Here is a 14,162-nt window from a genome sequence, read left to right as displayed (position 1 = left end):
ACTCTTTCCAGCCTTCTTTGTCCTGAACACTCTTATTAAATCCACAGAACCTGCTGCCTTCCAGGAGAAACTAGAGCCAACCTATCTGGTAAAGAAAGGTGGATATGTTGAGCTGACCTGTGAAGTCATTGGTACTCCTGAGATTAGAATCACGTGGTTCAAGGATGATAGAGAGCTAAAAGAAAGTGATAAATACAGAATGTCTTTTGCAAAATCCTTGGCAATACTGCACGTTATGGAGGCTGAGACTGAAGACAGTGGGGAATACATCTGCGAGGCCAAAAATGATGCCGGAAAAGATATTTGCAGTAGCGTTGTTACAGTCAAAGGTGTGTGTCACATCCAGCCACACAGTTTGTTTCTTTAAACTCAGTACAGTTTTACAAGCTTCAAAAGTGTAATTAATACAAACTACACTCTCTCTTTTGCACCATAGAGTCACCTTATTTTAGCAAGGAGTTTCAATCCATGGAAGTCTTGAAGGATTCTGATGTGATTTTGGAGTGTGAGGTCCTTGGCACACCTCCCTTTGAAGTATTTTGGGTGAAGGATGATAAACCCGTGCGGAGCAGTAAGAAGCACAGAATAAGCATTGAGAAATCTTTGATTAGCCTCCATGTTTTCAGGTTTGATGCTTCAGATGTTGGCAAGTATCAGTGCAGAGTAACAAATGATGTTGGGAGCTGCCTCTGCAGTTCGGAGGTCACACTGAAAGGTTAGTGCAAGATGAAAAATGCCAGTGGCATGCTCTTATCCCAGTGTGGTTTCCATGCCACACTGTCATGCACTAGACACGTACTTACATAGCCACTTTCTTCCTGCCAGAGCCTCCACAGTTCTTGAAGAGGATAGAAAACATTAGTTCCCTTCGAGGGGGCACAGTTGTCTTTCAGGCTGCTATTAAGGGCTCCTTGCCCATCACTGTGTCCTGGCTGAAGGACAATGATGAAGTGATTGAAGACAACAATATCAAAATGACCTTTGTGAACAATGTTGCCACTCTTCTGGTGAGGTCCATTGAACTGAAACACGATGGGAAATATTTCTGTCAGGCCAAAAATGAGGCAGGAATTCAGAGGTGTTCTGCTCTGCTGACTGTCAAAGGTTGGTCCTACGCTGAGGAATTACAGCGATCTCAGATGGTTCCCTTGTGTTTTTTACAGATGCCCTTAACACTCTATCTCCTTGTCTACAACAGAACCTGCTACAATTGTGGACAAGGCCGTGTCAATAGATGTGACCGAGGGAGACCCAGCAACCTTGCAGTGTAAATTTTCGGGAACAAAGCCTATTACGGCCAAATGGTTCAAAGATGGCAAGGAACTAACGTTAGGCCCAAAATATAAGATCAGCATTACGGATACTGTCTCAGTCCTGAAGGTGCTTCATGCAGAAAAGAAAGATAGTGGGGAATACATTTTTGAGGTTCACAATGATGTTGGGAGCAGTAGCTGTTCTGCCAGCATTGACGTCCTAGGTGTGTATGGGCTCTCTTTTATCACTGTTTTGGCATACAAAATCTTTTCTCCTGAGATGACTTCTGCCACAATCGAGGTTGAATTTCGTACTTTGTCCTTTTACTCTGTCTTGGATAGATCTCATTATACCACCTAAATTCACCAAAAAACTCAAGAAAATGGACAGCATTAAGGGGTCTTTTGTCCACCTGGAATGCATAGTGTCTGGTTCACATCCTATAACTATCCAGTGGTACAAGGATGGCCAAGAAATAACAGCAAGTGAAAAGCACAAATACTCTTTCCATGATAATACTGCATTTCTGGAAATCAATAAGCTCGAAGGCACAGACAGTGGCTCTTACACCTGTGAAGCAACCAACAAGGCGGGAAGCAACCAATGCAGTGGACTTCTAACAGTCAAAGGTTGGAGCTCCTTCTTTGTCTTGAGTTAGATCTCATTCATAATTTTGAGACATTTACCCGGTTTCAGACTAACCCTCTTTCTTCTTTTTTACATGTTGTAGAACCACCATATTTTGTGGAAAAACCTCAGTCCCAAGAGGTTGTGCCCAATGCTAGGGTTCAGTTCAAAGCACTGGTGAAAGGCTCTACTCCTCTGCAGATAAAGTGGTTTAAAGATAGTCAGGAGCTCCTCTCTGGAGCCAATCGATCTGTCTGGAAGGACGACACATCTAGTGTTCTGGAACTCTTCTCAGCTAGGACATCTGACTCGGGGAACTACACTTGTCAGATAAGCAATGATGTGGGGACTGCAACTTGCAAAGCAGCTTTGTTTGTAAAAGGTGGGCAACCCAATGTTGTTCTCATCTTTGTGGTTCTTATGTTTCTGTGCAATTTGAGGGGGGACTGGATAGCAAACTCTTGTATTTCTTTAAACCACCTTGAATATTATAAAGCCTCACCTTTTTTTGTCTGTCTTCTAGAGCCCCCCAGATTTATTCAGATGCCAACTTCTGTAGTAGCTTTGCGTGAAGGACAGTCCACCACTTTTGAGTGCCAGGTGGTTGGCACACCAGAGATCCACGTCACATGGTACCTGGATGGGAATGAAGTGACTGACCAAGCTAAATATGGCATGTCCTTCATAGATGGTTTAGCCACTTTGAAAGTAACTCAAGCCAGAGTGTTGGATAGTGGGGTTTATGTTTGTGAAGCCCACAATGATGCAGGGAGTGAGAGCTGCAGCGTTGAGCTGAAAGTAAAAGGTCAGTTTTGAACATCTTGTTATCATCCAGATGAGACAGCTGGCATGATGAAGTAGGGGAGAGTTCTTCTCCCCTCAAAACCATTCAATGTTACTATCTACTTTCCCCTCATTCCTCTTTGTAGAGCCTCCAACGTTTGTTCGAGAGTTGAGTCCCACCAAGGTAGTGAAGGGTTTGGAGGCCACACTTGAGTGTGAGGTGACTGGTACTCCTCCATTTGAGGTGAAGTGGCTGAAGAACAATAAGGAGATGTTCAGCAGCAAGAAATATGCCATCTCCACCAAAGAATCAGTATTTACTCTTAATGTGACTAACTGTGATGTCTCGGATGTTGGTGAATATCAGTGTATTATATCAAATGAAGGTGGGAGCTGTTCTTGCAGCACAAGGCTCAGCTTGAAAGGTCAGTCCTCTAGGAAGCATGCCCCAAACATTACATCCCCTAGATAAAATGCAGTGAGAAGGATGATTTTATATGATGTCTTTCCCCTCTTCCCTTTCCATGACTTCTCTTCCAAACAACAAACAAAATCTCGTGCCATAGAACCACCATCCTTTGTCAAGAAGCTGGAGAACGTCACTAGCATTTTGAAGGGTACTGCATTCTTCCAGTGCGTTGTGGCAGGTGCTCAACCCTTATCTGTGTCATGGATCAAAGATGAGAAAATACTAGAGGATGATGAGCACCACCGTATCACCTTCGAGAACAACGTGGCTATGCTGGAACTTACCAATATTGACCTCAGCCACAGAGGGAGATACACCTGCCAGGCAAAGAACGAGTCCGGCATGGAGAAGTGCTTTGCTTTGCTTTTTGTACAAGGTGTGTACAAGGTGTGACTCTTCACGCTCATCTCTGATGAGTGCTTGGAAAGGCAGTTCCCTGTCTGTGTAGCTAACTGCCGTTTTTATACACTTCAGAGCCTGCGCAGATCATAGAAAAGGCTAAATCACTTAAAGTCACTGAAAGAGACCCTGTGACTTTGGAGTGTACCGTGGCTGGGACACCAGAGCTCCGAATAAAATGGTGCAAAGATGGCAGACAGCTTCTGCCCAGCAGATACTACACCATGAGCTTTGAAAACAATGTAGCCAGTTTCAGGATTGAACCTGTATCAAAGGAGGACAGCGGTACATACAGTTTTAAGGTTGAAAACAACTTTGGAAGTAGCACCTGTGAAGCTGTTCTGACTGTGCTAGGTTTGTATTTTCATTTGGGAAATTTGTTAGTCCCACAGGGAGAGAATGAAAAAATAATAATGTCTCTGAAAGGTAGGCAAAAAAGGTAATCAGTGTGTTTTTGCCATTTTTTTGTGTTTGGCAGATCAATCAATTCCTCCTGTATTTATCAAAAAGCTAACCAAAAAGGATGCCGTTGTGGGTTCTTCTATCCAAATGGAATGCAAAGTCTCTGGGTCACTCCCCATTGTGGCAAAATGGTTTAAAGATGGAAAAGAGATAATTGACAGTGCAAAATATAGAAGCCTGTGCTGTGAGAACACCATGTCACTCGAGATTGCTAATCTTGAGCTGACAGACAGTGCTAATTACACATGCAGTGTCTCTAATGTTGCTGGGAATGATTCTTGCAGTGCCGTCTTGACTGTGAAAGGTTTGAAACTCTTTTTACTACTTCTTGCTTGTGATAGATGTCAGGAAAACACCTTAAATCTTATGCTAACACTCTTATATCTCTTAATATTAATGCTGAAAATTTGGTCGACATGCTTACCTTACTAATCTTCTTCATTCTTAGACATTTCTGATGTAAATGGATATTTCTTTTTCTTGAAAACTGCAGAGCCACCAAGCTTCTTAGTAAAACCTGAAAGGCAGCAAGCCATCCCAGATACTACAGTGGAGTTTAAAGCCACACTAAAAGGAACACCACCCTTTACAGTAAAATGGTTCAAAGAAGACTTAGAACTTGTATCTGGTCCAACTTGTTTCATTGGGATTGAAGGGTCAACTGCGTTCTTAACCCTCTATTCGGTGGATACTTCTAGGAGTGGGCCCTACACTTGCCACATTTCAAATGATGTGGGCAGTGACTCTTGCACTACAGCATTGATGGTAACAGGTGTGCACTCTTTCTTGTTGTGTTGCAGTCTTGTTGTCTATTTTTTTCTTTCTTTTTTCCCAAGCCCACCTCAGTGGTCTTTGATACCTTGTCAAGCGAATTGCCTACCCAGTGTTTGCAAACCGTCAGTTGTTTGGCTCTTTTCCCTCCTCTTTTATTTCCAGTATTAATTTAGATCTTCCTAACCTCACTTCTCTGATTTTTTTAGAACCACCCAAGTTTACTAAGAAGCTAGAGGCAGCAAAAGTAGTCAAGCAGGGTGACTCAGCCCGGCTTGAATGCAAAGTAAGTGGATCTCCAGAGATGAAAGTAGTGTGGTTCAGAAATGACCATGAAATTGTTGCCAGTGAAAAATTCCGGACATCATTCATTGACTCTGTGGCTGTGCTTGAAATGAATCATCTCAGTACTGATGAGAGCGGTGACTACATCTGTGAAGCTCACAACCCTGCCGGCAAGGCCAGCTGTAGCACCAAAGTCACAGTGAAAGGTTAGCTGTCCTCTTGTTCTCTGACTACATCCTATATTTCCCTGATGGTTTTATCCTTCGGAAATCCCCAGGAAGAGATTAATTTCTTATTTCAGGACTTTTTTCTACATGTTATATCTGTTTCTTAACGCCTTCTCACTCCTCTCTCCTAGCACCTGAATAAGAGATGATTAATGCAAATGTATCCTAAGCTAGGCATGCTCCATTTATTATGACTGTCAGCATCGAAGACAGATCATAGTGGGAACTGCTATATCAAAGTGGTGAATTATGAAGAAAAATGAGACCCAGATGGATCTGTGTCAATTTTACACGCCATATTTGAGATTACTACCAGCTAAATGAGGCCTGTACCCTCTCTGTGAAGGGTCGCCCCTCCATTTGCCTTCTCTATAGAGGAGCTGAGAGCTATGAGTGCTGACAACTGCAAGATCATTTCATAATATGCCCAGAAAATGGAGAAAGTCCTTGTCCATTCTGTTGATTTTCTCAGCAGTCTCATTGCATAGAAGCTGGTATCAGTAAACTGCTTGTTGTTCAAATGGCTCCAGACTCCTTTCTAAAAATGTCCCTTTCTTCCCTTCTTAGAACCTCCTGTCTTTAGCAGGAAGCCTTCTCCAGTAGACATGCTCAAAGGAACTGAGGTTAGCCTGGAATGTGAGATTTCAGGAACACCACCATTTGATATTACCTGGTACAAAGACAGGAGACAAATCCGCAGTAGTAAGAAGTATAAGGTTACAGCCAAAAATTACCATACAAGTGTTCGCATTCTTAATGTTGAAGCTGCAGATGTTGGTGAATATCAGTGCAAAGCACAAAACGACGTAGGAAGTGACACTTGTTCTTGCACTGTGAAGCTGAAAGGTAAAGTATTGGCATGTGTACCTTCTGCAGTGCTCCTGATGGCACTGTGTTGCTCCTCTTTATGTAGACACTGTGAGTATTTGTTATAACTGCATGTTTTTTCTTCAGAACCACCAAAATTCTTGACTAAAATAAACAGCATAACTGTTGTGGTTGGTGAACCAGTGGAGTTGCAAGCAAGAGTGGAGGGCTCCCAGCCAATTTCTGTGCAGTGGCTTAAAGATAAAGAGGAAATCATTAGAGAAAGTGAAAACACGAAGATCACATTTATGGAAAACATTGCAACTTTACAACTTTTGCGCACAGAGACGAGCAATGCTGGAAAATACACCTGTCAGATCAGAAATGATGCTGGGAGTCGCGAGTGCATGGCTACCTTAACTATTCTAGGTTGGTAAAAAGTACAGGTTCATAGAAGATATTTTTAAAGTTAGGAACTTGGCTATATAGGGTCAGCTGTGTGTTTTTCTTAAGCCCCTGAAAAAACAGAGCTGAGAAAAGTCACCAGCCCAACAAACTGAGAAATCCTTTGTCTGTAAGCCCCATCTTATAGTGCTATAATACTTTTATCTAGTAGTAATCAAATCCTATTTTCACTGTACATGTAACCCATCTCTCCTTCCAGAGCCTGCAGTCATTGTAGAGAAAGCAGAGCCAATGAAAGTTACTATAGGAGACGCTTGTACTTTGGAGTGCAAAGTGGCAGGAACACCAGAGCTTTCCACTGGGTGGTTCAAGGATGGCAAGGAACTCACCAGCAGCCAAAAATACAGGATTACCTTCCTCAATAAAGTATCTACACTTAAAATTATGGATGCAGAAAAGGAAGATGGTGGATTGTACACTTTTGCAGTGCAGAATGATGTGGGGAAAAGCAGTTGCACAGCATCAGTTGATGTTTTAGGTTGGTTGGGCAGCTTGTCTTCTATCTTTTATACAAACTTTTATTCAGTCATGTTCTCTTTCTTTTCTTCCATTCCTTCCCTCTTTTTCTTTCTAACCATGGATTTATTATGTTTTCTTATGCAGATCGTATAATTCCTCCTTCTTTCACAAGGAAACTAAAGGAAACCCCTTGTGTCCTGGGTTCCTCAGCATTGTTGGAATGCAAAGTGTCGGGTTCGCCTCCTATTTCTATTGCCTGGTTTCGAAATGGACTTAAGTTAGTCAGTGGGGAAAAACATCAAATCTCCTTTTCAGATAACCTGTGTATTTTAGAAGTGAACTCACTGAGTGACTCAGATACTGGAACTTACACCTGCACAGCTACCAATGTAGCTGGTTCAGATGAATGCAGTGCTGTGTTGACCGTACAAGGTCAGTATATGATGGTCAGGAAGATCTCTGAGCTATTCTTTTCTCTTTCTCTCTTGAAATTGCCTGTATTCTTTTGTAAAAATATTTGGAGAAAATTACTGACTGGAATATAAAGATTTTGCTCTTTATCTTCAATAGGTGTGTGGAAATGCCGTAGCAACCTGTCTTATCTCTTTTTCTCTTCCGTACTTAGAACCACCTTCTTTTGAGAGGACTCCAGAGCCTCTGGATGTTTTGCCAGGCACAAGCATCACTTTTACATGCGTTATCAGAGGAACTCCTCCTTTTAAGGTGAACTGGTTTAGAGGGGCCAATGAGCTTGTGCCAGGAGACAAATGCAATATCTACTTGGAGGACTCCATGGTGGAGCTTGAGTTATTTGATGTAACTCCTCTTCAAAGTGGAGAGTACACTTGTCTAGTGACTAATGATGCCGGCAGGGCAAATTGTACAACACATCTTACAGTAAAAGGTTTGTAAAGATTGCGTCTCTCTAATTGCCTTATTGTTTCCTTTCCTCCGTTTGTCCTATTGTTCTCAATATTTGCGACTTCTTACCCTTCATTAGAGCCAGCTGTCTTTGTGAAGAAACTGAGTGATCAACATGTGGAGCCTGGCAAGCCCATCATCCTGGAGGGCACTTACACAGGCACCTTGCCCATCTCTGTGACATGGAAGAAGAATGGCCACACCATCACTCAGTCTCAGAAGTGTAGCATCACCACCACAGAGAAATCCTGCATCCTGGAAATACTTGACAGCACAAAAGAAGATGCAGGAGAATACACCTGTCATGTTGAAAATGAGGCAGGAAGAGATGTTTGTGAGGCTGTAGTTTCTACCCTAGGTGTGTGCTCCCTTTGCTTCTATTTCTTGCGTGTTCTTTCAGTGTATGCTTTTCCAAGGCACTATAATAAGCCTGTCTAATTGCTTCTCTTTTTCAGAACCTCCCTATTTTGTTGCACATCTGGAACCTCTTGAGGTATCAGTTGGGGATTATACAACATTGCAATGTCGCGTTGCTGGAACACCAGAAATCACTGTGTCTTGGTACAAAGGTGACACAAAACTCAGGTCTACTCCTGAGTACAAAGTGTTCTTTAAAGACAACGTTGCTACACTTATTTTCAACAAAGTGGTTATTAATGACAGTGGAGAATATATCTGCAAGGCAGAAAACAGTGTAGGAACTGCATCTACAAAGGCTCTCTTAACAGTTCAAGGTGATAATTTTATAATTGCTTGTTATAAATTCTTTTTCTCTTGCAAAACTATAAAAAAGTGTTTCCTGGGCCGTATTCATCCTGTACTTACTTTCTTCTAGAGCGCAAGCGACCACCTTCCTTTGCAAGAAAGTTAAAGGACATGGAGCACCCTGTTGGTTTACCCCTTAAATTTATGTGTCGAGTCAATGGCTCAGAACCCATTACTGTGACTTGGCATAAAGATTTTTTTTGACCACAATATGCACACATCCTTTGTAGATAATGTTGCAGTGCTGCAACTGACGAGAACCGAGATGAATCATACCGGGCAGTACTCCTGCACAGCCGCCAATGCTGTGGGCACTGCCACCTCAAGTGCTAGGCTCACAGTGGCAGGTGTGTGGGCTTACAAAACTCTTGCCTGGCTCACAGGCTTCTCCTTCCTATTTCATGCATGTGATGATATCTATGTGTCGAATGAGCTTTTGCATGAGATATGAGTATTACACACTTTTCTTGTGTTTCTAGAACCCAAGCAAGCACCTATCTTTGACATCAAACCAGAATCTATTGATGTGCCTTTTGGAGAAAGTGCTGACTTTGAATGCCATGTTACTGGAGCCCAGCCAATACACATCACCTGGTCCAAGGATGGTCGGGAGATCCGAACTGGAGGAAACTTCAATATTACATTTACAGGCAACACAGCGCATCTTCGGGTGCTCAGAGTGGGCAAAGGAGACTCTGGCCAATATACTTGCCAAGCTAGTAATGAAGCTGGGAAAGACTTTTGCTCAGCCCAACTCAGTGTCAAAGGTATTAAGATTAAGTTGTTGGGTTTTTGGGGGGTAAAGAGCCCTCTTTGTTACTGAGTCTCATCTTCCACCCTTCCTATTTGGAAATATAAAGTACTGTTACAAAAAGCAGATATATACCATGTGGTGACCTATCATACTGCATGACATTAAAAGCTTTGAGTGCCTGCAAAATCTCTGAGGGTAAAGGTCCCCTGGTGAAGCCATTTGGATGGAGAATTGCACTCATCTTGCTTTTTACTTTTTCGTTAGTGCTTAAACTACATTCACAGTGGTATTCACACATAGCAATTACTGTATAGAAAACGGTGATACAGGAAATACAGTTGCCTCGCATTTGTAGGCTAGCATTGGTGACTCTTTCAAATTTGCTGAAGATTTTTACTGGAGTTTTGAATCATTGATTTAATCTAGACTATGAATCAGTTAAGTTCTTCATGCAGAAATATGGTTTAAAGATATGTAAGGAAGTTAAACAATTCTTACCGTGTTTTTGCTGCTCCTGCGTGTAAAGACTTGTGAAATCTTTTATGCTGGCCTGGGGATATTTTTGCGCTTCAAAGGTAACAGTAAGATTTCCCTTGGGTGCAGCAATTGTTTGTCATGTCTCTTTTACAGTTCCAGCTGTCTGATGCAGCAGGGTCCAGAGTTGGCAGAACATAATTTTGTTGTTGTTGTCTTTGCCTTCTTTTCTGCATCTTGCATCTTTCTTTGAGAGGAAACACTGGTTGGGTATACAGCCAACTGCTGTAGCAAGCTTAGTTTGTTGTGCCCCAACACTCTTGTGATCTTCAAAACTCTTCCTCAGCACCCTAGATTTCATGTGGTAAACAGGTATACTGTCACTCTATACATGCTTATTCTGTTCCGCAGAACCTCCCAAGTTCATCAAGAAGCCTGAAGCTTTGCGGTTTGTGAAGCATGGCGACACAGTTCAACTTGAATGTAAAATCAGTGGCACACCAGAGATCAGAATTGTGTGGTACAAAAATGATCAGGCACTCCAGGCAAGCGACAGGCTCCACATGTCCTTTGTAGACTCTGTGGCGATGTTAACCATCTTGGGTGCCAACACTGAAGATGCCGGCGATTACATATGTGAAGCCCATAACTCTGCTGGCACAGCCAGCTGCAGCACTTCAGTCTCAGTGAAAGGTTAGCAGCATGGCTCCACAGACCACCAGAATCCCTGGCTTCCAGGCCCATTCGCAGCCGCAGATCCCCCTGGACAGGGAGCTGCTGCTGTGTCAGTTGGTGGCTGCTAGGGTAATGTCTCTCCAGCTGCCCTCACACTCAAATACTTCTGTGTTTAAGCAGCAGAGACCAGGCGGGAGGGTAGTGGTGGGTGTTCAGCACTGCACAGCCATTCTTGTCTCCCCATTTAAGTCAACTGTAAGCTGAGTAAGGCAAGGTTGTCAGATCACAAGGGAAACGTGGACTAGCTGGAACACCAGCCATGGTGAGGGAGCTGGGCATACTTTACAGCGATCCCTCTGCCTCTTCTTTATACATAATGATCCTAGCAGTTTTTTTGAAATGTGAGATGGAAGGGGAGGCTGTGTTGCAGAGCCTCGCTGATGGTAGCTTTCATGTCTGGAAAGAGGTGGAGAAAGATGGAATGTGGCCCTGGAAAGAGGGGAGAGAGGCTTTTGGGGATGAGCACTGAGCACTGACTCCAAACAGGTGCAAGAAGTGTCACATTTTCTGCCCTTGGGACTCTGAGTGCTGGGATGGCTTGCTGGGAGATGCTGAGAGCACAGCATTTTTTAGAACTGAGGCTACATATTTGGAAGCTAAATATGGGTTTACATAAGTGTAGAATAAGAATAAGTGTAGGCTCCCTTCCTGAATATGTTGACTTTTGCTACTATCCAGAAACCCACCCGGGGATGTAGGCTCACACGTTATGATGTGATTCTTTTTTATAGAACCACCTGTTTTTAGCAAAGTGCCAAGCCCTGTGGACACACTTAAAGGCTCAGATGTTATCCTTCAGTGTGAGATAGCAGGGACTCCACCCTTTGAGGTGGCTTGGTTCAAGGACCGGAGGCAGGTCAGGAGCAGCAAGAAGTTCAAGGTGACAGCAAAGCACTCCGTTGCCAGTCTTCATATTCTCAATCTGGAATCTCAAGATACTGGAGAATATCAGTGCAAAGCTATGAATGAGGTGGGAAGCGACACTTGCACCTGCCCGGTGAAATTCAAAGGTTTGTATGCTAGAGGATCAACAGCATCGCCACCTTCTTTTTCTTATCTCCTGTATATCCCTCTTCCAAGCAGGCATGCATTATTAATCCTCCTCTGCCTCCTTGTTTTTGCCATCAGAACCCCCACGCTTTGCCAAGAAGCTTAGTGACACTGCAATCTTCATCGGGGAACCAACAGCCCTACAGGCAGTGGTGGAGGGATCCCCACCAATTTCTGTTGTCTGGCTCAAGGATAAGGGTGAAGTTATTAGGGAGAGCGAAAATGTCCAAATGTGGTTTATGGACAACGTTGCAACTCTTGAGATTGCCTGTGCAGAGGGAGCTGATGTTGGGAAGTACATCTGCCAGATCAAAAATGATGCTGGTATGCGGGAGTGCTCTGCCTTTTTACAAGTCCTAGGTGGGTATAGCCTGCTTCACAGGTACTTTATCTTACCACTTGCACAGTTGTCTCTAGTGGCATTTTTTTTTCTGCTTATATCCTGTGCTCGCTGGTTTGTGGGTAGATTTCCTGGTGACACACTGACCCCTTCCTTCCTATTTCAGAACCAGCAGTCATCTTAGAGAAGATGGAGCCGATCACAGTAATGGCTGGCAATCATTTTACTTTGGAGTGCAAAGTAGGAGGAACACCTGAACTTATCACCAAGTGGTACAAAGATGGCAGAGAACTAAAGAGCGACCGCAAATACCAAATTAGCTTTTTCAACAATATATCCACATTGAAAGTTTTTTCTGCAGACAGGGGAGACAGGGGCTTGTATACTTTTGAGGTGCACAATGAGGTGGGGGACAGCAGCTGCACTTCTTCTGTTGATGTTTCAGGTCAGCTCTATGTCTTTGTTGTTCGCACTTGTCTTTAAAGGAAACATTTTTCCCCCCTTTTCTTTCTAATGAAAAAAAACCAAACAAACTAAAAGCCCGACACCTTTCTTCCTATTCTTGTGTCTTGTCCTCCTTAGATCGTCTTGTTCCTCCCTCATTCTCAAGAAAACTAAAGGAAACAAATGGGGTGCTGGGATCATCAGTGCTTCTGGAGTGCAAAGTGTCTGGCACGCCCCCCATATCTGTGTCCTGGTTCCAGGATGGGAATGAAATTACTAGTGGAGAAAAATACGAAATCTCATTCTTGGATAATGTTTGTGCTTTGAAGCTGAATGCCCTGGCTGTCACAGATACAGGGCCATACACTTGTGTGGCAGCCAATGTGGCTGGATCTGATGAATGCAGTGCCTTCTTGACTGTACAAGGTCAGTTGAAGGAAACAACAACCCCCGCAACAAAATTTTTCTTGCCTCTTCTCTTCCTTCCTTCTGTTTTCCCATGTTTTCTTTTTCACAGTGTTTTTCTGTTTTCTTCCTCTCTCTCTTTTTTATTGTCTGAAACCTGCTGCAGTTTTCCTCCACCACAGAGACTCTCCTATTAATATCTTTCTGCCTCTTCACTTCTTTGCATGATCCTTAGAACCACCTTCTTTTGTGAAGACACCCGATCCCCAGGAAGTTTTGCCTGGATCAAATGTGACATTCATCAGCTACATCAAGGGCAGTACTCCCTTCAAAGTGACCTGGTTCCGAGGCATCAGAGAGCTGGTGCCTGACAGCAACTGTTCCATCTCTCTGGATGAGTTTGTGGCACAGCTGCAACTGTACAATGTGGAGCCAAACAACAGCGGGGACTATGCTTGCGTGGTTACAAATGATGCTGGCAGTGCCTCATGCACAACCCAACTCTTTGTGAAAGGTGTGTTTGTGTGTGTGTGTGTGCATGTGCGTGCGTGCACACACAGGTATCTCCCTTCACGCTCTGCCTGCAGCCCTGCCATTTCTGTCCCTCTCACTATTGATATGTGCCTCCCCACAGAACCTGCAGCCTTTGTGAAGAAATTAAGTGATTTCAGTGTGGAGCAGGGGAAGTCTATTGTGCTGGAAAGCAGCTACATAGGCACCCCTCCCGTCTCTGTCACCTGGAAAAGAAACGGCGTGCCCATTGCTCAGTCTCCACGCTGCAGTGTTACAACTACCGACAAATCTGGCATTCTTGAAATCTTTAACAGCACCAAGAGCGATGAAGGCGAATACACCTGTGAGGTGGCAAATGAGGCGGGTGGGGATGTTTGCCACAGCCTTGTATCCATCTTAGGTACGCATCACTTCTGGTCCCCCTAAGGCACCCCAGTGATGCTCTGCCTCGGCTCACCATGCTCTCTCCTTCCCTAGAACCACCTTATTTTATCACTCACCTGGACCGTGTGGAGGTGAAGATTGGTGAGCCTTTGATCTTAAAATGCCAGATCGGTGGTGCACCAGAACTCAAGGTGTCCTGGTACAAAGATGACACCAAGCTCAGATCGACACAGGCTTACAAAATGCACTTCAAGAATAATGTGGCAACGCTGGCATTCTCTACTGTGGAGGACAGTGACATTGGAGAATATATCTGCAAAGCAGAAAACAGTGTTGGCTTCGCCACCTCCACAGCTTTGCTTGTTGTTA

The 14,162-nt window shown here is 43.7% G+C and overlaps 1 protein-coding gene across 1 annotated transcript in view; it reads left to right on the top strand.

Moving 5' to 3' along the window:
* The window catches only part of LOC104270468 (titin-like), a gene marked incomplete at its 3' end in the record, with an annotated part of 104,495 nt that overhangs the window by 59,506 nt on the left and 30,827 nt on the right, over positions 1-14,162 (top strand). The window contains 31 exon segments of the mRNA XM_009864887.1: positions 48-329; positions 437-715; positions 826-1,104; positions 1,199-1,477; positions 1,596-1,883; positions 1,985-2,263; positions 2,405-2,686; positions 2,811-3,089; positions 3,231-3,509; positions 3,608-3,886; positions 4,011-4,298; positions 4,488-4,766; positions 4,975-5,256; positions 5,845-6,123; positions 6,232-6,513; positions 6,749-7,027; positions 7,153-7,440; positions 7,634-7,912; positions 8,009-8,287; positions 8,385-8,663; positions 8,765-8,888; positions 8,890-9,041; positions 9,174-9,461; positions 10,334-10,615; positions 11,389-11,667; positions 11,786-12,067; positions 12,214-12,492; positions 12,630-12,917; positions 13,132-13,410; positions 13,531-13,809; positions 13,887-14,159. Coding sequence (XP_009863189.1) covers positions 48-329; positions 437-715; positions 826-1,104; positions 1,199-1,477; positions 1,596-1,883; positions 1,985-2,263; positions 2,405-2,686; positions 2,811-3,089; positions 3,231-3,509; positions 3,608-3,886; positions 4,011-4,298; positions 4,488-4,766; positions 4,975-5,256; positions 5,845-6,123; positions 6,232-6,513; positions 6,749-7,027; positions 7,153-7,440; positions 7,634-7,912; positions 8,009-8,287; positions 8,385-8,663; positions 8,765-8,888; positions 8,890-9,041; positions 9,174-9,461; positions 10,334-10,615; positions 11,389-11,667; positions 11,786-12,067; positions 12,214-12,492; positions 12,630-12,917; positions 13,132-13,410; positions 13,531-13,809; positions 13,887-14,159 — 8,424 coding nt within the window.

The sequence above is a fragment of the Apaloderma vittatum genome, unplaced genomic scaffold (assembly GCF_000703405.1).
Source record: "Apaloderma vittatum isolate BGI_N311 unplaced genomic scaffold, ASM70340v1 scaffold3260, whole genome shotgun sequence".
NCBI classification, from domain to species: Eukaryota; Metazoa; Chordata; class Aves; order Trogoniformes; family Trogonidae; genus Apaloderma; species Apaloderma vittatum.
Note: the sequence above shows the minus strand (reverse complement) of the source record. Positions and strands in the feature narration are given on the sequence as shown.